Source organism: Sparus aurata, chromosome 19 (genome assembly GCF_900880675.1).
Source record: "Sparus aurata chromosome 19, fSpaAur1.1, whole genome shotgun sequence".
Classification (NCBI taxonomy): Eukaryota; Metazoa; Chordata; class Actinopteri; order Spariformes; family Sparidae; genus Sparus; species Sparus aurata.
The window spans coordinates 27,727,534-27,750,537 of record NC_044205.1 but is presented as its reverse complement, the minus strand read 5'-3'; the positions used below and the strand labels follow the sequence as shown (position 1 = coordinate 27,750,537).

Below are 23,004 nucleotides of genomic sequence, written 5' to 3'. Positions count from 1 at the left end.
ATAATAAATTAATTAAAAAAAAACTTCATGCCGACTTTACCGAAACTACCGTCTTGTATTTACATAGTGACCAAAGTTTAGTTAACTGTGCATTATTTATGTAATTAACATGGCAGAGATAAAAACGAGCAAAATCACAATGGAGTTTGGTGCATGGAACAAAACACAACGTCCATCACGGATTTAACTGGCTGTAATTATAGGATTATGTTCCAGCTGAATTTACCTCAACAGTTAACAGTTAAATGAGACGTCTTCAGCTTCTGTTCAGAGTTATTTCAGAAACATTTGAGCTAGAAACAAATATGACCACATGAGAGGGAGGCTGGCTCCATTATAACCCGCACATAAGTAGCACTTACAGCGCATGACGGTAGTTAATATGTGGAGCTGCTGATATATGAAGGAACACCACCTGAGCTTATTACCTGAGATCAATAAGTATTAACTATCTGTACACCTCCCACATAGACATGAATACACCTGTACTGAGCAGGTAACTGGACACATAAAGCAGATTCGTACAGAACAGTTTACTCACCGTGTTCGCGTCCTCAGAGAAGAGCAGCTCCAAACAGAGTGACGATCAGTCAGCCATTATTTATACACATCTGAGGTTTTGGAGGGAAATGCAGTAACTTCGCGCGGGAAACGAGCGAGACCGCCCCTTTTGGCATGCACCACCTGGATTCGTCAGGAAATCTGTGGGCTGGACTTATTGACGTGGTTTACCTCATTTCTACCAGAGAATTCCCTCTTCATAGAAAGCTGTTTAGCTCAGTCAGTAGAGCAGGTGATCTGTGTTCAGAGGATTTACTCTTATCCTGAGTTCGAATCCCTGTCGGAGAAACTCAACTGCATCATATTTACTGTTACTTCTCTTGTCAAAAGTTAAGATAAAAATTAATAGAACAAACAAAGATAAACACTTGTTAACAGGATACACAAAAAGTTGCTTTTTTAATTGATATTTAATTTCTCTGGTCTTCATTTGTTATTAATCCAAAACTAACTGAATGTAATCAAGTTACATTACTTTAATATTGTAATCAGGTGCATTCAGGTAATTTGGACACCTCAGCTCAAGTGTTACTGATTTCTGTTCTGTACTTTTACCATAAAATGAATTAAACTAAATGTGAATGATGCAGCATGGGGATGATGTCACAGAAAGGGGCGGGGCACTAGTACATATTATGTATGTAAGAATATATTTCTTACCTTTTTATTATATATTGTTTATTCTGTACTTTTATTCATGTTTATTGATTAGGCTGTTGTGACACGCAGATCTCCCCGTTTGCAGGACCAATAAAGGAATTCTGATTCTGATTCTGATTTATGGAGCCAGAATGGTGACTTTAAAATTTGGCATCCCCAAAAAAAATTGCCATTGAAAACAAAACCAGTACTGAAAAAAGAAACATTGTCATTGAAACATTTGTATTGAAAACAGTTGTATTGGCATTGAAACAAGTATTGGCACTGAAAAAAGAAAGTAATTCAAATAATTCAAATCCGAAAATCTTATCATTTTATTTTATAGGAATGGAAAATGACATTGTAAAAAAAATCTGTCACTGAAAAAAAAGTGACATGAAGAAAAAATCTGAAGATTGTCACTGAAAAATACAAAAAAATCCCAATAAAATAAAATGATAAGATTTTCGGATTTGAATTATTTGAATTACTTTCTTTTTTCAGTGCCAATACTTGTTTCAATGCCAATACAACTGTTTTCAATACAAATGTTTCAATGACAATGTTTCTTTTTTCAGTACTGGTTTTGTTTTCAATGCCAATTTTTTTTTTGGATGCCAAATTTTAAAGTCACCGTTCTGGCTCCATAACCAGGCGTTTATTTGGAACAGGCGTTTAATTCCTTCCTCACAAAATTCCGGGATGAAAATGTCACAAACTTCGCCAGCTTCTCTGTGAATTCTCTGGCATCCTTCTGGGAACAACACGTGAAAAGGGCGAAGAAGAAAAACGTGCAGTGTCAGTGGTCACATCTTCCTTCTTTCAAAATAAATTAGACTCGGCATTTATTTGGAACTGGTGGTTATTTACCAAAATATACACCTCCACCCAGTGTTTAAAGAGGACCACATGATGTGTTTTATAATGTTTTTATGTGTTTACAGCTGCTAATGTAAGTAACGCTGTTACTGTGATGATACATGACAGTTAAATATTGAATAGTTCTATAATAACCACATCCTGACATGTAACTGTGATTTTTGATGGGTACTGCTGCAACTGGCAGTGAGCTGCTTTCTTTTCTGTTAGCAGTGAAGTGACATAGTCCATGACAGAACATTATAAAATATGATAATGTATAAAATAACATTTAATGGTAAAAAAAGTACAGTTGCAGTAGACTTCTATTATAATTATGCAGCATATATATAGAATCAGAATCAGAATCAGAAATCTTTTAATGTCCCGCAGGCGGGGAAATTTGTTTGTCACAGCAGCGACAGAATATTAAAAAAAAAACAGAGACATATTATAAGAACAGAAACAATAGTAATAAGCAATAAAATTAAAAAGGGAAGAAATAAATAGACATATATACATATTTACATGATATAGTGCAAAATTTACAGCATTTTTTTGTTTTGTTTTGTTTTTGTAAATGTAGATTTTAAATACAGATAATAAATATGGGTGTTACGGAAATTGACTAGATAGTGCAAAAACAGAAGTGACCTTTGTGCAGACATACTGCACAGTGCAGAGTGCAGGGTGAGGTCTATACGGAGCAGTGCTGGTTGTACAGTCTGACAGCAGCAGGGAGGAAGGACCTGCGATACCTCTCCTTCACACACTGAGGGTGTATCAGTCTGTTGCTGAAGGAGCTGCTCAGTGCTGTGATAGTTATATGGGACTCCTGCATCAGCAGTGCTGACAGCTTGTCCATCATCCTGCTCTCTCCCACCACCTGCACTGAGTCAAGAGGGCATCCCAGGGTGGAGCTGACCTTCTTGATAAGTTTATCCAGTCTCCTCCTGTCTGCTGTCGAGATGCTGCTGCTCCAGCAGACTACTCCAAAGAAAATGGCTGATGCCACCACAGAGTCATAGAAAGAGGTAAGGAGGTCCCCTGCACTCCAAAGCACCTGAGCTTCCTCAGCAGATACAGTCTGCTCTGACCTTTCTTATATGTCGCTGCAGTGTGATCAGTCCAGTCCAGTTTATTGTTCAGGTGAACTCCCAGGTACTTGTAAGATGTCACCATCTCAATGTCTGTTCCCAGGATGTTCACCTGTGTGAAGGGTTGTTTGTGCCTGCGGAAATCCACCACCAGCTCTTTGGTCTTCCCGGCGTTGAGCTGGAGGTGGTTCTGCTGGCACCAGTCCACAAAGTCCTTAATAAGTTCTCTGTAGGCTCCGTCGTCCCTGATGAGGCCGACGACAGCAGAGTCGTCAGAGAACTTCTGTAGATGGCAGTGAGGTGATTGGTGGTGGAAGTCTGCAGTGTTCAGGGTGAACAGGAAAGGGGCCAGGACTGTTCCCTGTGGGGCCCCTGTACTGCAGATTATTGTGTCCGACACATAGTCCCGAGTCCTCACATACTGTGGCCGGTTAGTGAGGTAATCCAGGATCCAGGATGTGAGGTGCTGGTTCACCCCCGCGAGCTCCAACTTGTCCCCCAGGAGTACAGGCTGTATAGTGTTGAAAGCACTGGAGAAATCAAAGAACATTAGAATAGTTTATTATTTTTTATTATTATTATTATTATTATTACTACTACTACTACTACTACTATTTTTCTGCATATTCTTGACTTTGAATGGGAGCTGCTGTAAAGCATTTCTGTTTCTGATTCACATATTATGCAGTCAGTTGTCCATATTTTAAGCTAAATTAAATGAACCAAGACAGATGTCACATTGACATGTCAGGGTGTGGTTATTATAGACACAGATTCAATATAAGTGTCATCATAGCATTTTAGATAATTAGGTTAAAAGTGTGTTGAAAGGCTGCATAGTAGTTTGAATTTGTAGCAACCCTCTATGCTGTGGTTAAACATGTTTTAAAAAACTGATTTTAAAACTGCTAAATGATAAATACAAGCTCTGCAATTTAAGTATCACTAAAGTAAGTGTAAAACAAGTATAAAAAGGTATGAATAAGAGTGGTGTCAAATGCTTTTAAGACAAGTTGCTTTGCATGAGTTCATAAAGCAGTCTGTTTTTAGCCTGACATAACAATGTTGTAGCTTTTTAGGAGCACCTTTTAACCTGAAGAATTAGAATTGAGCTGCTACATCAGGGAAATTCAGAAAATACATATTAGAGATGATTTAAATAAAAAGGATCATAGAACTGAACTACACAGAGCAGACAAAAGTGGTAGAGTCAACAATAGACGCTAAACTTCTGATATTTAGGATGTTGATGATGCATCATGCTTGAAATAGAATATACTTAGGGAGGTAGAACTATGTGTTGAGTAAATTTACTTATTTGCTTTCCACGATGATTATTTGATAGACTTCTAAGGTCAGCAGGGGTGTAACATAGTTACAGTTAGTAGTTTGGGATACTGGTAAAATACATTCCTTCGGGGAACACATACATACTAGCTGGTTGTGCTCCGCTGGTCTGAGCCAAAAATGCCAGGGCCGATTTTTTGTCCCAGTCCAGCCCTGGCCACAGCTGATATTAACATGGGCATCCACCAGGTGATAAACAGACAATGAGGGTCTACTAACAACACGGATTGTGTCTTTAACATTACATAACCACATATAATTCAAATAACATGTCCACTAAACTCAGTTAAAGTCCTCTGTGACTGCTGCATGTCCTCCTCAGTCTGCTGTGGTGAATAAATGTTCAGTTCTTGCCTCATGAATACACTTTGATTTCACCTTCTGTTGTATTTCCGACGGCTATGAACGCAGCATGTAGACAGTGGCGATACGTCGGCCAATGGCAGTTGGGAAGGGGCGGGGCTAAATAAACTTGCCGACCCCTGCCCTGCTGCTGCTGTCGACACACAATTAAATCAGTGAACTCGTTGCTTTGCAGCCTTCCTGTTTATATTCAGGACAAACCGACGCTGTTTATCGTTCAGCCACGAGCTCGGAGCGGTCCGGCTCCAGGTGAACAGCTGACACCTCCGCTGCTGCTCTCACCTGAGCTGTCAGCAGGTAGAGGAGACATCTCCTTGATGAGACGGCCGCCGAGGTGACGGTGTTAATTACCACAGGGGTTCAGCGACATTAAATGCAACAATATGACGTCAGGTGTCCGTAAAACAAACTCATAATCTCTCTTTAACGCGTTTTTATCTCACCGACGTGAATGTGACAACTCACACGCGTCATCTACAATGTGCGGAAATATAAAATAAAGCATGATGGCGAATATTTCAGCTGTCAAACAACATATTTAGTGTTTTTATTCCGTTGACATATGAGAGAACAAAGGGAACCTGTCCACATGTCCCCGTTGCAGGCCCCCCGGCGCAGCGCTCACTCTCATTGGCTAGCATCGCGAAACGATCTGACCTATCGCGTGACACCACACTGAGAAGCGCTAACGTCGGCTTCTGTGATTGGCCCAAACGTTTGGCGCCTCTTGAATCTGCAGCAGCCGTAGTGGGCGGTGAGTGCGAGACGGTGAGCAGTTTGAACCGCAGCCGTGCTGAGGCGGAAACATTGAAATTGGTCAAATTGTTTACAGGCAGAGTGAAATTAAACGGCGTGATTTATCCACAAACATTGTGTCTTCTGCGCGGACGCCGGAGCTAAAGTGCGGGGGACGGCAGCTTCTCTGTTTGCCGACTCTGGATACGTAAAGCCGGTGTCGCGCAAAGTGAATCGCTCCCTCCTACTGAGCTAACAGCTAGCTAGCCGCCGAGCTAACGTTACAGCTAGCCGGAAAACGGAGCCAGCTAATCCCCAACACAAAGGACCGTGTTTGTCATATCCATCCCGAATCACCCCGTTGAATGAGGACTGAGCCTCCTGTGCAGGTAAGAGAAGCTGTCAGTGCTGCTGTCGGCATTTCCAGCACGTTCGTCGCGGTTCAAATGACCCGGGTCTGTTCTTAATGCTTTGTGGATGCCTCAATCTTTGTTAACTAACCAACTGTTAGCTAGCACGCCGGGGTGTCGTGCCAAATTTTGTATCCCTGTCAGAATCGGTTCCCTCGCAAAAGACACCAACTTTGTTCTCGTCGGTCCCGTGAAGAAAAACATTTACGACTCGTTGTGAACTGAAGCTTTAATATCCCGGATCACAGTGAGACGGTGTACATGCTCGGTGAAACTCAGTTTGAGGGGATACAAACTTGGCACGACATTGCCGAGCTATCGTTAGCTTGACGCTTGCTTGTTATTTGTAGCTTAGCTAGCTCGTCCTCTGTTGGTCCAGAATGCGGGTTGAAACGGTTCTGACCCAGAAGAGTTAATGTTGATACACAGCTTAAAGGAGCACTCTGTAGTTTTGAGGGGAAGACATTTTAATCAGAAGAGAAAGATCTTCATTGACTGATATTTAATCCCGAAACTGAATAAAGAAACTTTGGTTTCATGACTGAATAAACAAACTGACCTTAAAGGACAGCACGATTTGTTTTGTTTTACTTTGTTTATTTAATCATGCGAAGAAGAAAAAAAAAAGACAGCTAATTAAATATTCAGTTCACATATCGATGGCCAATCTTCTTGTTATTCATCTCTGGGAAATTAAAGTGATTTAATTACAGGTAAAACAAAGATCAACCTTGATTTACTCACTACAAACAAATGCATATTTCTAACTAAGACAAAAGTTAGGACACCTTACCTCCCTGACAGCTGGTGTTTCCCACTGTGGCTGAAATAACTTCAATGAGATGCTACTTGTATCCGTCATCGGTTCAAGGAAAGTTTGCCCAAATCCTCAACGCAGAATTCTTCCGGCTGTGAGATGTTTGAGGAGGTTCTTGCATGTACAGCCCGTTTCAAGTCGACCCACATCATCTGGGCTTCGACTCGGCCTTTCCAGGACTCCATTTTGTAGTTTTCAGTCAGTTCCTGGTGGATTGACTGGTGTGTTTTGGCTTGTTGTCTTGTTGCAGTGATAGTCTCTCCTGTTCTTCTTGCACTCTCTGATTCACGGTAGAATTCATGGTGGATTCTGTGATGGTGAGCTGAGCAGGTGCTGCTGCAGCAAAGCATCCTCAAACCCCGACACCTCCACGCTGCACAGTTGGTGTGAGGTTATTTTCCTGGACTGCTGTATTTGGTTTACGGCAAACATGTCGTCTGTTCTGGTGTCCAAATAATTCAGTTGTAGACTCGACTGTCCAGAGAACATTATTCCAAAAGTCCTGGTCTTTGTTTACGTTCTCTCTGTCAAACTTCAGTCTGGCCTTCATGTTTCTTGGAGAGCAAAGGTTTCCTCCCATGAAACTTGTGTGTCTCTTTCTGATTGTAGATGCGTGCACTTTCACATCAGCAGTAGCAAGAGCGTGCTGTCGGTCCTGTGATGACATTTTAGGGTTTTTTGAGACTTATTTTCGGTCTGCTCTCAGGGTGAACTTGCTTGGACTGCCAGACCACAGCATGTTGGCAGATGTCTTGAATGTCCTCCACTTGTAGGCTATTTTCCTGACAGTGGGAACAGCTGATTTCAAGTTTTAAATCTCTTACCAGACTCACAAGCTGCTACAGTTTCCTTTCTGAAGGCCTCCGATCGCTCTTTGGCTCTCACCACGCCGTTCACTCTCACTTTAACAGTCAGGAAGACACCAAACTAATATAAAATGCTGAGTAACAATTTTTTTTCTTTGTTTAAATTACATTTTACAGAAAGTTTTAAGAAGTATTTTCTTCAGTTTTAAGAAGTATTTTCTTCAGTTTTAATGCTTAAGATATATATTGCTTGACTCTCTCACTTTTGTTAAAATTGATATTAAATATCCAAATGTCTCAACATGTTAAAAACACAGGTTTTCTAAGGGTGTCCTCATTTATTTTCTAGCTTCAAACGGTGTTCTGGGACATTATTTTCCTCTGACAACAGCTTGTTGATCCAGCTATTAAAAAAACAAACATATTTCTAAGTTTGTACCATTACGTCATTAATATTGTTGAGTTTAAATTTCTCTAAAATCACATAATGCCCGTAAACTGTAAAGTGTTTCGTTGGATGGCGAGTGAGCGGTTTTCATGAAACCAGGGCGATTAATGAACTTATTTAAAAGAAGGGACAGATGTGAGCTTCGATTTGTAACATCTCAGGCGTTGTAACTGAGAGGAAGTTAAAGAATAGAGTCATCTAACGGAACAGTAACCTTGGTGTTGCCAGCAAAACACCTTTTGACTTTGAAACATTTACTAAAACTCTCCATTATATTTCCACATTGGCCGCTTGTAATCTCAACTCAGTCTGTGGTTTGAAGATTAAGTAGGTGGAAATGTCTCGTACCACTACGTTCCTCCACATTTCTCACGATCTGACACATGGCGTACCAGCGTGTCTCCATGACAGCCGTCTCACATGTCTAATCGAAAGTGTGAGATCTCAGTCGGACCAGCCGGGCCGGTAGGCAGCGACTGACGCCGCCTGTCGAGCTGGCAAACGGATCTTGTTGCTACTGGCGAACACACAACTGTTGTAGTTTACAGAGAGTTATGAAAGAACAAACAAAGTGCACACATGGATTTCCTGTTCAACTTCCTCCAGCGAAGAGAGGATTATAGGTAAAAGGTAGAAAATCCCGTCACCTGTGTTTGAAGTATCTTTGATGTTTACGCTGAACAGAGGCTGTTTTTATGACACCATGTATTTTCTGTATCACTGCACACAGTTACTCTTTCATCACGTAATACAAGCAGTAAGATAAAAGAGTTTTCTTTTTAACGAAGAAAGTCGTCCTTCAGCAGTCTCCCACAGTTTTAAAGATCCAAGAAACATTTTATAGAACAGATGTTTTTGAAAATGAACACAGTTTATGAGGTGCTTCACTTCACCCGGACAGAACTGTGATGTGTGGGCTGGTATCAAAGACCAGTTGATGCCTCCTGTAAATATTGTTTTTGCGTTTTAAACCTGAACATTATCTTATTACAGTCAAGTCACAGAGATAAACTGCTTCTTCTTCTTCTTCTGTTCTTTGTAAAACCAAAGAAGTGCGTTTTATGTTTTCTACAGTTTCTGTTTTGATATTTCTTTTCAGACTTCCATCCAAACGACTGGTTTTATGAAATGACCTAAACATATATTTCTGTGCAGCAGACATTATATCGACTGCACCAGTACAGAGCACTGGTTTATATCAGTGGGGGAAGATAATAACTCATGTTAAAGTCTCAAATGTGGAAGCGATGAACACATGAAAGGCTGCTGGAACTGGAGCTAATCAGCAGCAGACCTTCATGTGGTCGTAACGTTTGGTTTATTTATGTTTCAGCCCCACATCCAGTCAAGAAGTCCAAGCAAAGAGTGAATATCTGAATGTGAAGTCTGTCAGTGTTTATTAACCTCGTCCTCCTGCTGCTGCTGCTCGTCTGCAGGTTGATCATGGTGCTGACAGGGAAGCGCTCGGAGAAAGGTCCCGCCTGCTGGAAGAGGAGGGTGAAGTCTGAGTACATGCGGCTTCGGCAGCTCAAACGCTTCAGACGGGCTGATGAAGTCAAGGTTTGTCCTCACGTCGACCTTCACGCTGAGCAGACGTTCACACACGTTTTCATTTCAACTTTAACTGTATCCAAAATGTTTTGTGCTGCTGTGGGTCACATTTCTAGTGGAAGCTGAGCTGTTGCTGCTGCTGAGCGTCCTCCCTGTTCGCTCCTCCTCACGACAACTGTTTCATTCAGAACTTCAGTTTCTTTCACACTCGCCTGTCTCTAGAAATTACAATCTAGTGGCCTCATACTTAACAACTCCCTCCAGCTCAGAGCTCAGAGAGTGTTTCGGTACTTTCTTTCATAACTTGTTTGTGGTGAATTGGAAATCACTGACCGAGCACAGTGAGGTTATTTGTTTTTGTGTCTCTTAAGTTGCAGATGTGAGTGAAACTCTCACATTGTTGAGCCCCGGAGGTTTGACACAGTTGACATTAATGTTAGATTTTTAACTTCCCGTTGGACTCTGAGCATTTAATGGACTTCTTGTTCGTGTGGGCTCCAGAGCGCCGAGGTTCAAAGAGCTGATGTTCTCTGTCAACCGTGGGTAACACCAGATCTAGCCACGCTACTGTAATGTGGAGACTTGACAAAAAAATCTACACACAGTTTCCTCAGCGGAGGTATTTCATCATGCAAAGTAAAAAACAGGAAATATGAAGTTTGCATTCCAGCGATGCCCACCCTCTCATTTCCTCTCTACGTCAGCAGCATTTAGTCCCTGTGGTGTTTTGTAATCAATCACCAGAGAGATGGATAAGTCAGGGTAGCTTTAAATTAAGTCATTATATTTATGAAAGATTACTAGATAAAAGCGCATGAAACTGTGGTGGTACTCTGCAAACCTGCTCCAGCACATCAGAAATCAAACATCAAGTTTTCACCACTTACTCACTTTCTCGTCAACCTTCCAGAGCATGTTCAACACAAACCGCCAGAAAATCAACGACCGGACGGACATTCTGAACCAGGAGTGGAGGACCAGGAGAATCCAGCCAGTTCACATCATGACGTCCGTCGGCTCTCTGAGAGGAACCCGAGAGGTGAGCAGCTCAACATCGTCCCTCAGTGAACGGACGCGTGGAGAAAGTGTTCTGACCGCTCCTTTTATCTGCAGTGTACGGTGGACAGCGGCTTCTCCGAGTTCCCCCGGCAGGTCATCCCGCTGAAGACCCTCAACGCCGTGGCCTCGGTCCCGGTCATGTACTCGTGGTCCCCGCTGCAGCAGAACTTCATGGTGTGTGTGTCGAAATCTGTGTGAGATGCACTCAAAGTATGTTTGTGTCTAGTTGTAGAAGTTGTAACCTGATCTGAGTGATGTTGTTGCATCAGGTGGAGGATGAGACGGTGCTCCATAACATCCCCTACATGGGAGACGAGATCCTGGACCAGGACGGTACTTTCATAGAAGAGCTGATCAAGAACTATGACGGCAAAGTCCACGGAGACAGAGGTGAGAGTCAGACTGATGGTGGTGAACAAGGCTTGCAAATTCAATCATTAATATCAAGAACAGGATCAGGTTTTTCTTTTCTCGCCACTTTTGTGCACCAAAAGAAAAAATAGGCTGAAAAAAGACCCAGAAACTGTGACGGTGTTGGAGTTGTTGTGTTTATTTTCTTTTTCAGAGATCCTTTATTGATTTGTTTGAGAGGAGGGATTACTCTGGGCAGGTTTGAGAAACTGATAGCGAGAAGTTTTGTGTGATATTAATTTGAGACTGAACGGGAATTAAATGTGGGTTGGAAGGCGGCAAAGAAAAGGTGGAGATCTGTGTGAGACCTCTGAGCAGCATCATCTGGTGGCTGTACTACTTTACATCCATTCCACCGCGACGGACACGTGGAAGTGTCTGAGCAGTGATGGCTGAAACAGACGTAACGGGAGCATGAATGAGCCTCAACCTGCTAAAAGCCGGCTGGATTAAGTCGAGTTGTTGTTGTGAAATCCTCTGATCTTTTTAAAGTATTTTAAAAATGTAAACGGAGGAAGTCAGGACATAAAACCAACGATCTGTTCATCTTTACACATCGAACTGTGATGGAGCTGAAAGAAACGTTGACACCCAGGAAACTCCTCCTGTGTATTGATACAGAGTGGATCAATATCTTACGTCGTGTTCAGACTGAAAATAGCACTGCGTTAAAAATCTGTGAGGAGGTTTCCATTCAGAAAGCAAACAGCTGGTGTGGAGACGAGATGTGATTCAGGAGGTCTGATAATGGATTCATGAGTTTTAAAGCTCATCAGTCAACAAAGCGTAACTTTATAATATCACGTCTTGTGTTTCAGAGTGCGGCTTCATCAACGACGAGATATTCGTGGAGCTGGTCAGCGCTCTGTCTCAGTACAGTGACAACGAGGATGATGAGGAGGAGGAAGAGCAGGACTTCAAGGTAGAAAAGATGGAGTTGTGTGAAAGCAAGGAGCATCCAGAGGACGCCCGCAAGGACGGGCTCGTCAACAACGAGAGTGAGTCCTTTCTGCCTGACGTGGTTGTTATGTCTGCAATCCAGGTGACTTTGTTCGCTTTAACTCGTACTGAGAGCGAAGCAGCCACGCGCTGCTGCTTGTTAACTGACGGACGATAGAGAGCGAGTTTCGTGCTCTGATGGAAAGCGTGTTTGTGTCGTCTCCAGGCCGAACCAGCAGCGACAGCACCAAGAAGTTTCCCTCCGACAAGATCTTTGAAGCCATCTCCTCCATGTTCCCCGACAAGGGCTCCACGGAGGAGCTCAAAGAGAAGTGAGTGGGTTTGTTGAGTGTTGTTAAATGTTCAGTTTTAAGATAACATTTTCTTCTGTTGTCCTGCAGAAGTTTGATTTGATTGTGACTCTCTAACAGCACTGATTGTAGGAAGTGGAAGTGTTTGTGTTGGTACAGAGAAGATATTGGCTCCTCTTTTTATTTCACACGTTAGCAGCTGTCAACCTTTTGTAAAAGCTTTGAGTAAAATCAGCTGATAGTCAAGAAGGAACAAAAAGGAACTCCTTTAACCGAGTCAGGGTTTCTACACAGCTGTGAAAAGACAAAACATTCGCACACTTAATTTTGACAGTTATTTAATCAAACTCTGGTGTTTATTTACATCGAAATCTTCTTTGATGACGCGAAATCTTTTTACAAACTGTTTACAACAAAGTGTGGCTCCCATAATTCCATTGTTTAGAGACGACAGATGTTTCCTCCTCACGAGGAAGCGAGACTGTTTACTCCTTTATATAAATATAATCTTACGTCGTCATCAGTAGATAAATATTATCAACACGCCGAGTCTTTTGATCTTTGCTTAACTGATTTGAAAACTTTCACACGAAACAGAGCGAACACTCGTTTGACAGGATGAAGAGGTTCTTTCTTTGAGTTCATGACTATAAGAAGCTTTAATTTTCTGTGTGTGTGTTTCAGGTACAAGGAGCTGACGGAGCAGCAGCTGCCCGGCGCGCTGCCCCCAGAATGCACCCCGAACATCGACGGACCGAACGCTCGCTCCGTGCAGCGCGAGCAGAGCCTGCACTCGTTCCACACGCTGTTCTGCAGACGCTGCTTCAAATACGACTGCTTCCTCCACCGTCAGTACACACACACGATAAACTTTCCATCTTATTAACTTGAAAAGTACGGATGCACCAATTAGATATCGCTCGACATGAATGGAAACCTGTCATTGTTTTAGTCAACTGTCTTCAGTAAATTCAGGCTGCTGAGATAAAACAAACTCCAGTGATCACTTCTCCTTGAATATGGTCGGACAAACTGTCTCCTTCCACTTTTAATATTTAAATATTTGTAGCATCTTCTCAACAGAAGTCTTTGATCAGTGTTTGTTCAATGATTTGTTGGTAAAGTTGAGAAAATACTAAATTACCTCAAAGTTCCCATCTGACTCTTCATCTCATATTTCCTCCTTTTAGCTTTTCATGCGACTCCGAACACCTACAAGCGCAAGAACCTGGAGAACCTGGTGGACAGTAAACCCTGCGGCATGGACTGCTACATGTACCTGGTACAGGTGAGTCAGCAGGTTCTGAAACATTCATTTGACATCGTAATAGTGTTTTTGTTAGACGAGATTGGAGGAAATTAGATTACATTGCAGCACCAGCAGGTTGTTCATCACTGTTGTCGTGCTGTGACTGCTCAGGACGGGCTGGTGACTGAGTTCCCGGCAGGCGTGGTTGCAGAGCGGGCGAAGACGCCCTCCAAGCGCACGGTGGGTCGGCGCCGCGGACGGCTGCCGAACAGCAACAGCCGGCCCAGCACCCCCACCGTCTCCTCGGAAACCAAAGACACGGACAGCGACCGCGAGGGCAGCAAAGAAGACGAGCGAGACAACGACAAAGATGACGAGGACAAGAAGGACGACAACACCAGCAGCTCCGGTACGACCGCTCAGTTGTGTTAAACTATTTGATTAATTTGAATCTTGTTGTCATGTTTGTTTCCTGGCGTCTCACACCAACCCAGCAGTGAATACTCCTGATCAAAGTTATGAGTGTCGATGTGATGAAGGACCTTGAAAGTGTTCTCTTCTCGTCCCTGGAGAATATTCCTGTAAGTGTTTGTGTCCTGTGTGCAGAGGGAAACTCTCGCTGTCAGACTCCAGTGAAGATGAAGCTGACCGGCGAGGCTGAGGCGGTGGACTGGAGCGGGGCCGAGGCCTCTCTGTTCAGGGTTCTCATCGGGACGTATTACGACAACTTCTGCGCAATCGCCCGGCTCATCGGCACCAAGACCTGCAGACAGGTGAGCAGACCGGCGGCTGGTTTAACATTTACTCACAGCGCAGCTTCCAGTTCTGTTTGATTTTCTTAACGAGCATCGCGTCGCGCAGGTTTACGAGTTCAGGGTGAAGGAGTCGAGCATCATCGCTCGGGCTCCGACTGAAGACGAGGACACGCCGCCCAGGAAGAAGAAGAGGAAACACAGACTGTGGGCCACTCACTGCAGGAAGATCCAGCTGAAGAAAGGTCAGAGGTCACTGCAGCAAGCAGAAACATGGAGGAGTTCATTGGTGGGGTCCAGAGAACCCAAACATGTTCGCACGCTCGTGGTTTTACTGAAACACTCGAAAGTCAGACACCACGGTAGAAGATCGTTAACATCAGCTCCACAGAGAGCAACAACAAAACACTAAGTTACTGCTGCTGTTAATCAATCAGCTGCTGACTAGCCTTAAAGTTAACACACTCTGTCCTGAACGTTCCTCCAGCTGCTACACCAGACAGAGAAATGGTCAAACTTACTGATTTGAAATTCTTGAACTCGATCCGCGATGAAATGAAGTTAATCTACTCGGTCTTCACGTCCTCTGATGGTGGGAGGAGATGAAGTGTTGTGGTGCTTTTGTTTACCGTCCACATGTTTGTGCTACTGCAGTCAGAGCTAACGAGGACAACAGTGGTTACAGATGTAACTCCAGCTGTCTGAGTATGTTTTGAAGCCTTTAGCTGCTTTTATTCACAGTCACGTTGATATTAAAACACCTGAGAATCATGAATTTAAGTCCACATTATCACAAAAGTCCAATCAGTAGTTGATGAGAGTCGCCTCCAGACTGTGAACCGTAGAAAAAGTTGGAGACACTAAACGACAGCCTTCAGTAAAAACATGACTTCACATTTCAGCCATTAAGGCCTTCATCAGGGCGGCACAAAATGGCCGCCTTGGGGCTGTTAGATTTGTTTGTAGACAGTCTCATGATCAGTATGTAAACTGTCAGACTCGACTGATCTGTGAACGTCGTGTGTGACCGCTGCGTCTCCCCTCGTGCAGACGGCTCGTCCAACCACGTCTATAACTACCAGCCGTGTGACCACCCGCGGCAGCCCTGCGACTCCTCCTGTCCCTGCGTCACCGCTCAGAACTTCTGCGAGAAGTTCTGCCAGTGCAGCTCTGAGTGTAAGAACACACACACACACACTCCTAACCAGTTTCTGCAGTAAAATCTCAGATATGAAACTAACTCTGCTCGCGTGCTGCTGCGGTGTGGACGCAGGTCAGAACCGTTTCCCAGGTTGTCGGTGCAAAGCTCAGTGCAACACCAAGCAGTGTCCGTGCTACCTGGCAGTCAGGGAGTGTGACCCCGACCTCTGCCTCACCTGCGGCGCTGCAGACCACTGGGACAGCAAGAACGTGTCCTGCAAGAACTGCTCCATCCAGAGAGGAGCCAAGAAGGTAACACACACACACACACACACACACACCTACAACCTTCTGTGTTTAGTTTAAACGTTGCTCAGATGTTGATGACGCTCTGGTCCGTGTTGTGTTTCAGCACCTGCTGCTGGCCCCGTCAGACGTGGCAGGTTGGGGGATCTTCATCAAAGAGCCGGTCCAGAAGAACGAGTTCATCTCTGAGTACTGTGGAGAGGTGAGACTGCAGCGGCGTGGGCAGACGGGTTCTGATGGGGCTTTAAAAACAATTATTATAGTTATATTCGGTTCATCTGACGCCTGCTGGCTCCAGAACTTAACTTCAGATTATTACATCTCAACAACATCCTCCTTTCAAAAGTGTTCATGGAAAAACAGCTGAAAGGGAAGAAGCAGAATAAATTGAATCTGTCCAGGTTGATCATCCATCCAAGTGTGATACAATAAACAAATGTAAGATGAAATGTGTGATGTTGTTCTGCAGATCATCTCTCAGGATGAAGCCGATCGCAGAGGGAAAGTCTACGACAAATACATGTGCAGCTTCCTCTTCAACCTCAACAACGGTAAAACTCTCACACGGCTGGTTTTCTTCTTACGTTCACGCCTGAAAAGCTTTAATTAAGTTTTAGAACAGTTCAGATTGTTTACGACCACAAAAACAGAAAATCTGATCAGTTTTGTTTTCTGTTCCCGACAGACTTTGTTGTTGATGCCACGAGGAAAGGCAACAAGATCCGCTTTGCAAACCATTCAGTGAATCCTAACTGCTATGCAAAAGGTAAGAAGCTGATGATCTGCAGCCTCGCGACACAGAACACCTGGATGTTAGTTCACCTGTCGGATCTGTGCTAACGCTTCTCTTCTCTGCAGTGATGATGGTGAACGGAGATCACAGAATAGGAATCTTTGCTAAGAGAGCCATCCAGACCGGAGAGGAGCTCTTCTTTGACTACAGGTCAGAAACAGCCACAGATTGATTGGCATGTTGGGCGACGATCAACTGCTGTAATAATCGATGATGTGCTCAGCAGTGAGTCCAGACACTGAAGCTAACGTTTCTCTGTGTGTGTGTTTCAGGTACAGCCAGGCTGACGCTCTGAAGTACGTCGGGATCGAGCGGGAGCTGGAGATCGCCTGACTCGGACTTCTACCTCCCGTGGATCAACGACACAAAGGCCTTTACACTCAAACACAAACACACGTTCACTTCAGGAAATCGAGACGACTCGTCAAAATGTTAGAAAGCTTCAGGAAAACTGGGAATATTTGAAGCCGAATTTTGATGCTGTTTTTTCTTCTTTCTTTTTCTTTTTTTTTTTGCCACCTGGGTCTTTTTTAAAATGTGTCTTTTTTCTTCTGTCGACAAAAAAAAAAAATCTTCCTCTTCTGTCGAGGCGGGAGTCTCGGATTCGTGGATCTTCCTCAGCTGAAGGTGCAGATCACCGACACACTGACTCTCTAAAGTGTTTAGTTTTTCCCGGTTGGGTGAGAGGAGACGAACCCACCGCTTGTCTGCTTCTTCGATTCGAGCTTCAGGGACCAAAATCCTCCACCAGCCGCTCTCTGGACTCTGTGCTGTGTACTGTGTGCCACATGTGGCTCAGGTGTCATGTTGTGTGTTTTTCTACAGTGTGAACTAAACCAGCCACACACTCCTGCGAGTGCCACATCACTGTCTGTCTGTAAAACACGAGGCCGCTCACGAAGCAGCGTCACCAGACTCGACTCAATCTGCTACGAATTTCAGTGTTTAGAGCGACGACGTCACGGCTGAGCCGATCGTCACTTCAGTTTATCTGCAACTACAAATGCAGAATACTTTCCAGATTCTCTAATGTGAGTGTTTTCTGTTTTTCTTGGCCTTTATATTGTCATAAATTTAATATTTTTAAGTTTTGGATGAACGTGAACAGATTAATGAAGATAATGGAATCAAGAACTCATCGCAGTGAATTCAATTAGTTGAAAACAGTTTTGACAAACAGCTTTTTTGTCACTGAAACATAATTTTGAGAGTTCATGTATTAAAAAGAATATTTGAAACCAAACTTGAGCTTTCGACGAGGCCCGAGACGAACGGTTCTGTTACCAGTGAACCTGTTTTAGTTTATCAGTTTATAATTGGACCCGTTAGACGTCAGGAAACGTTAAAGAAGCTGCAAACACAGAATGTTTTACTGTGTTCGAGTTTCCAAATCAAATCAGAGTTCAGCTTCTGAAGCTTGAAACTAATTCGAGCTGCAACTTCAGGTTTATGTCATCAATCAGTCAATCTACCAATCAATCATTCTCAGTGTTATTCTTTCTTATGAAATCTAAAGGAATAATAATTGAAAAAAAGCTCAAAGTGACGTCTTCAAATTCCTCCTTCTGTCCAACCAACAGTCCAAAACCCAAAGACTTAATTTACCATCTTAAATAAGGAAGAAATGCAGCAAATCCTCAAATTTAAGAAGTTTTGTAACATTTTCACGACTTTAACTGATCAATTATCAAAACAGTTGGAGATTAATTTTCTTTCCATCAAACTAAACGATACATCGACTAAATCACTGCAGCTTCACAAGTTGTGTTGTTTGTTCTGGTTCTCTGTATTTGAGTTCAAAATATTTCATTTTCAACACAGAATTTAAAACTTTTAATCAAATTATTATGAATCAGAAGTGTCCGACGGCTTCAGATGGTTCTGGTTCTGTCCAATCGACAGTCATACCCAAAAATAATCTGTGAAAACTGAGAAAAACAGAAAATTCTCACATTTGAGAGGCTGGAATGAATCAAAACATACAAACAGTTAACTGAATATTAAATGTGTTGCTTTTAATTTAGGGTGAAAAAAATAATGTAGAAAAGAGTTCCAGTCAAGCTTTTATTTTGAAAACCTTACGATGCCTTCAGGGCCTACAGGAAAAATCTGTGTTACTGTTTTTAGTCCAGGTGACGTCACCTCCCGCCACTAAAAACACCAGCAGACGGGTCGACTTACATCTTCTAAACACTGTGGGCGGACGCCAGCCGCCATGTTTGTTTTGGGCGCCGACGCTGCTTCGTGACGCCGCCTCAGCTTCAGGTGCTTACGTGAACACACTGAACATCACTACATCCTCACCGCAAGGAAACTCAGCTGGCAGACGACGAACTCTCTCAACATTTCAGTCCGGCTGACGTTTCGTCTTCGTGTCGTGATCTCGCGCCGCTCTCCTGACTGAGCTGCGCTGCTTTTACCAAACTCAACCTGAACCCCCCGTCGATACTGACGGAGGTTCTTACTCGTGTTCTCCTGACGCTTCGCCGCCTGCTGAAGGTTTCCCAGCAGCACTGTGCTCCACTCATACTCACACAGATCCACATCGTTAACCATCAGCTTCAGTAGTCGTACAGAAGAGTCGAGTGTTTGTTGTCGGGCTGCAACAAACGATTCGTCCTGAATTAATCTCTCAAAGTTTTACAGCCTTCAAATGTCTCTTTTAGTCCCAACAGTCCAAAACCAGAAGAGAGAACTACAGTGTTCCTCTGCTCAGGGTCCAGCAGCCCCTTTAGTTAACTCAGCCCAAACATTTAAATCTCCACGTCAAACCCCGAGATCCCACGCAGAAGATTTGGGTTTTAACGAGGTGTAAATATGGTGCGTTCAGAGCAGTCGGGATCTTGTAGACGTCCTCGTCTTTTTGTAAAATATGTTTCTTGTCGATGAACAGGCCCGAGTACGAGTCGAGCACAGTGAGAGCGTGAAGGGAAACTTGGACCGTGAACTAGTCGTGAGGTGTTTGTCGGACCTGCTGCGTCCCGCTCTCTGCCGTGCCTTCGATCCAGTCCCGTCTGATTTGTAACTTCCTGCATGATGAAGAAGTTTTGGGTCCTCGTCTGTCTGGTGCTCCTGCAGAGGACCTCGCACTGCCTCGTCCACGTGATGTCCAATCAGTATCATATAATCTTGATGGTTTCCTCTTGTTAAATAAGCCTTTTTAATAACGTACCAACAATCACTTTGACTCTTTTGATCTTTTCTGATGTGAATTCTGGTGCTGTTGGCCCGACGTCTGACCGACTTGAAGCAATACCAGCCTCTGTATTTAGATTTTCACCCTCCTGCTGAGGAGATGTTCCTGTTTGAGCTCCACTTTCTTACCTTACACCTGTAATTTATTAGACAGACGGACGGACGGACGTCTCGTGCTGCTGCGACGTCTGATGGACGGATTAAAGACTTCAGGGTCTCTGACTCGTGGTGCTTCACTCGTGGAGTCCTTACACGTCCTCAGCTGTTTGGAAAATCAACTCTGGGAAGTTTCCAGGCTGGAGACGAGACTTTCACTCTGATTTAGTCGAATTTATGTGCATGAAAATAGCAAATATGATGTTCTGACCACAATCTGGTGAATATCTCAAAGAAGGCTGCAACTGATGATCAATCGATTAATCATTTAAAAGATTCAGAAGATTCTTTTAATTGCTTTTCTGTCCAACCAGCAGTCTAAAGTCCAAACACCTCGCTGTCATAAAGGACAAAGAAAAGCAGCAAATCCTCACGTTTAAGAACCAGGAGATATTATTGATTGAAAAGTGACTGAATCGATCGATCAGTCGGTTGTTCGCTGCAGCTCTGATCTCAAACACAAATGTGTAGAAACTCACTTTGTTTAAGATCACAAACATTTAACTGCTGATTTTTGAGCCTCCTCATGCAAAGACATCGTGTGAAGCAGCGACTCTGAACTCTCCAGCAGCTGCTTTCATTGATTGACCGACGTGTCGATCGGTGAAATCGGCTCCTGTGAAGATTCGCTGATGTTTAAAACTCAGACGTGACTTCAGCTGCGACCGCTGAACTCTTCAAAGTCACGTTCATGTGAATTAAATCTGTGGAAGATCGTTTCTGCCAGAAAACAGATGAAACTAAACTTCCTGCTGTGAATAAGATCTAACAGTTCAGCACTGTGACAAGGTCAATAAATCGGATATAAAGGCAAAAAGATGGTTTATTATTAATTAAAAGGTCGAAATTAGGAGATAATGTCTTATTTCTGAGAAGTTCAATTAGGAAATGAAAAGTCATGAAAATTGTCATTGAGCTCAAAAGTTTAAATAAAAAGTTGAAAATGTCAAAGTAAAAATGACGATGAGAAGCTCTCGTCTCCTGAATTTATGAGATTAAAAGTGAAAATCATGAGTTAAAATAAACGTTTCTCTAATAATTTCATCGTGTTTTACTGTTGAGACTTTATTTAAATGCTTGATTTCTTGTTTCTGGCACTGAAGACTTCCACAGAGACGAGCAGCTCGACCCGTCAGCTGTCTGAACACTTACAGTGAAACAGATTCATGATTTGAGTCTTTGAGCTGCGTCTGAGCCGGGAATTATTTATCGTTTCAGACGTCCGCCTGCGTTAACTTTTCACTCCTCTTCTCGTCAAACCAGGACCACTTTTTTCCTCCGATGACAACAGGTGCTGATTTTGTAATGTTTACAGGGATTTTGTTGTTCAAAGTGATGCAGATTAAAATATTATAAATGGTTGATTTGTCTGTTTTTATTTAAACTGACTTGTTACGGGGAGCTGAGGCGATCAGAGGCTGTGACTCAGGAAGTGTCGTTATGTTTAATGATCGATCACATTAGAGTCTCACACACTCCAATGTTTTTTAGCCAAAATTCTGCAGCTAAACGTAAAAAATATGCATATTGATTGATTTTGCTACAGTTCAAAGGAACAGTTCAACTAAAAAATGACAGCATTTCTGGAGCTTCACAGTTAAACAGAGTTGCAGCATTCTGCTAAACAGCTGAAGAAGCTGGAGACTTGATTTAAAAACAAATCAAACTCCTTTTAAACTTTGCAGAATTCGCTGTGAGCACTTCCTGTTTGCAGTTCACTCGTGGATATACAGACAAATATCACCAGATTACTTCAATACTGAAGTGAACTTAAAAACACATTATTCTCAGGCAGATTCTGCACAGACGCAGCTCGTCTGGTGATCCAGGTCTCCAGAAACCCTGAGATCACAAACTGATCTGCTCCAGAAATGTTTGTGGACTAAGAAACTTCACAACTGGATTTACACTTTGGGTGAACTGTCCCTTTAAAGACGACTTATTTGAAGCCTCTCCTCTGATGTTAAACTCTTCAATATGAAGCAGATAACAGAGGGAATCCCAATTCTTTTTTCTACCCTCCAAAATAAAACTACCCTCAGCTGAAGTCACGGCTTCCTGTTTCCCTCCTGAGATCTTTACTCACGAGTCAACGAGGGGAGAAGAACACATGTTTTAACTTGAGGAACATCACAGATACTTTTCCAAGTCAAGAAAGTCACGTTTTGGCATAATTAAACTCAAACCTCATGTAGTTATGTGTTAAAGCTCAGTGAACTACATCGTCTCATCAGCACATTACCACAACCAACATGAAGTCAACTGGATCAGAAAAGGTCACAAACATCACAATGAAGCTCGTGCAGCTCCATAATTGAGTTACGTGTCTTGCTGAGAGTTCATCGAGACGACGTTACTAACGAGACTGTCGGCTGTGTCGTCTTCATGAGGACGTATTTTCAGTCTGATATTTTATTAGTTTGATGACAAACTGAAACTGACTGACTTTACATTAAACTTTAATTTTCCAATCGGTCCCATGATGGTCCACAGGAAGAGGCGTGACTTCAGCGCTCTGTATACAAACCCAGCGGAGGTAAAGGTGTGTCAGTCTCAGGTGTGAAGAGTGTCTGGTGTGAACAGTTTCAGGTGGGAACACAGTCTTGGTTCTGTCAGGTGTGTTAGTGTCTCAGGTGTGAAGAGTGTCTGGTGTGAACAGTTTCAGGTACGAACAGTTTCACGTGGGAACACAGTCTTGGTTCTGTCAGGTGTGAACAGTCTCAAGTACGAACAGTCTCAGGTGTGAACAGAGTGTCAGGTGGGAACAGAGTCTCAAGTACGAACAGTCTCAAGTACGAACAGTCTCAGGTGGGAACGGAGTCTCAGGTGTGAACAGAGTCTCAAGTACGAACAGTCTCAGGTGTGAACAGTCTCAGGTGGGAACAGAGTCTCAGGTGTGAACAGAGTCTCAGGTGTGAACAGAGTCTCAGGTGTGAACAGTCTCAGGTGTTAACAGAGTGTCAGGTGTGAACAGAGTCTCAAGTACGAACAGTCTCAGGTGTGAACAGTCTCAGGTGTGAACAGAGTGTCAGGTGTGAACAGAGTCTCAAGTACGAACAGT

The 23,004-nt window shown here is 43.2% G+C and overlaps 2 protein-coding genes across 2 annotated transcripts; one reads left to right on the top strand and one right to left on the bottom strand.

Annotated features, from left to right (window-relative positions):
* Window positions 1–2,675: 2,675 nt before the first annotated feature.
* On the bottom strand, window positions 2,676–4,889 carry LOC115569956 (uncharacterized). The gene is made up of 2 exons (XM_030398207.1): window positions 4,590–4,889; window positions 2,676–3,685 (listed from the first exon to the last, which is right to left on the bottom strand). The coding sequence occupies exons 1-2, from the start codon at window positions 4,742–4,744 to the stop codon at window positions 3,046–3,048; spliced, it is 795 nt and encodes a 264-aa protein (XP_030254067.1). The 5' UTR covers window positions 4,745–4,889; the 3' UTR covers window positions 2,676–3,045.
* Window positions 4,890–5,576: 687 nt separating this feature from the next.
* Window positions 5,577–21,305, top strand: ezh2 (enhancer of zeste 2 polycomb repressive complex 2 subunit). Its single transcript, XM_030398112.1, has 19 exons — window positions 5,577–5,989; window positions 9,518–9,641; window positions 10,543–10,671; window positions 10,746–10,865; window positions 10,961–11,081; window positions 11,921–12,100; window positions 12,268–12,373; window positions 13,037–13,200; window positions 13,543–13,640; window positions 13,773–14,010; window positions 14,208–14,374; window positions 14,463–14,598; window positions 15,404–15,529; window positions 15,627–15,805; window positions 15,906–16,001; window positions 16,269–16,350; window positions 16,485–16,565; window positions 16,658–16,742; window positions 16,865–21,305. Exons 2-19 carry the CDS (start codon window positions 9,525–9,527, stop codon window positions 16,923–16,925), a joined length of 2,286 nt encoding a protein of 761 aa, XP_030253972.1. The 5' UTR covers window positions 5,577–5,989; window positions 9,518–9,524; the 3' UTR covers window positions 16,926–21,305.
* Window positions 21,306–23,004: the final 1,699 nt, after the last annotated feature.

Bases quoted from the DNA above. Each gene is read 5' to 3' on its own strand.
- LOC115569956 (XM_030398207.1), bottom strand. From the start codon at position 4,744: ATGTTAAAGACACAATCCGTGTTGTTAGTAGACCCTCATTGTCTGTTT. The intron at 3,686-4,589 runs GTATGTATGTGT...TGATTTCTCCAG, and splicing joins CAGCGGAGCACAACCAGCTA to TGCTTTCAACACTATACAGC.
- ezh2 (XM_030398112.1), top strand. From the start codon at position 9,525: ATGGTGCTGACAGGGAAGCGCTCGGAGAAAGGTCCCGCCTGCTGGAAG. The intron at 13,641-13,772 runs GTGAGTCAGCAG...GTGACTGCTCAG, and splicing joins GCTACATGTACCTGGTACAG to GACGGGCTGGTGACTGAGTT. The intron at 16,743-16,864 runs GTCAGAAACAGC...TGTGTGTTTCAG, and splicing joins GAGCTCTTCTTTGACTACAG to GTACAGCCAGGCTGACGCTC.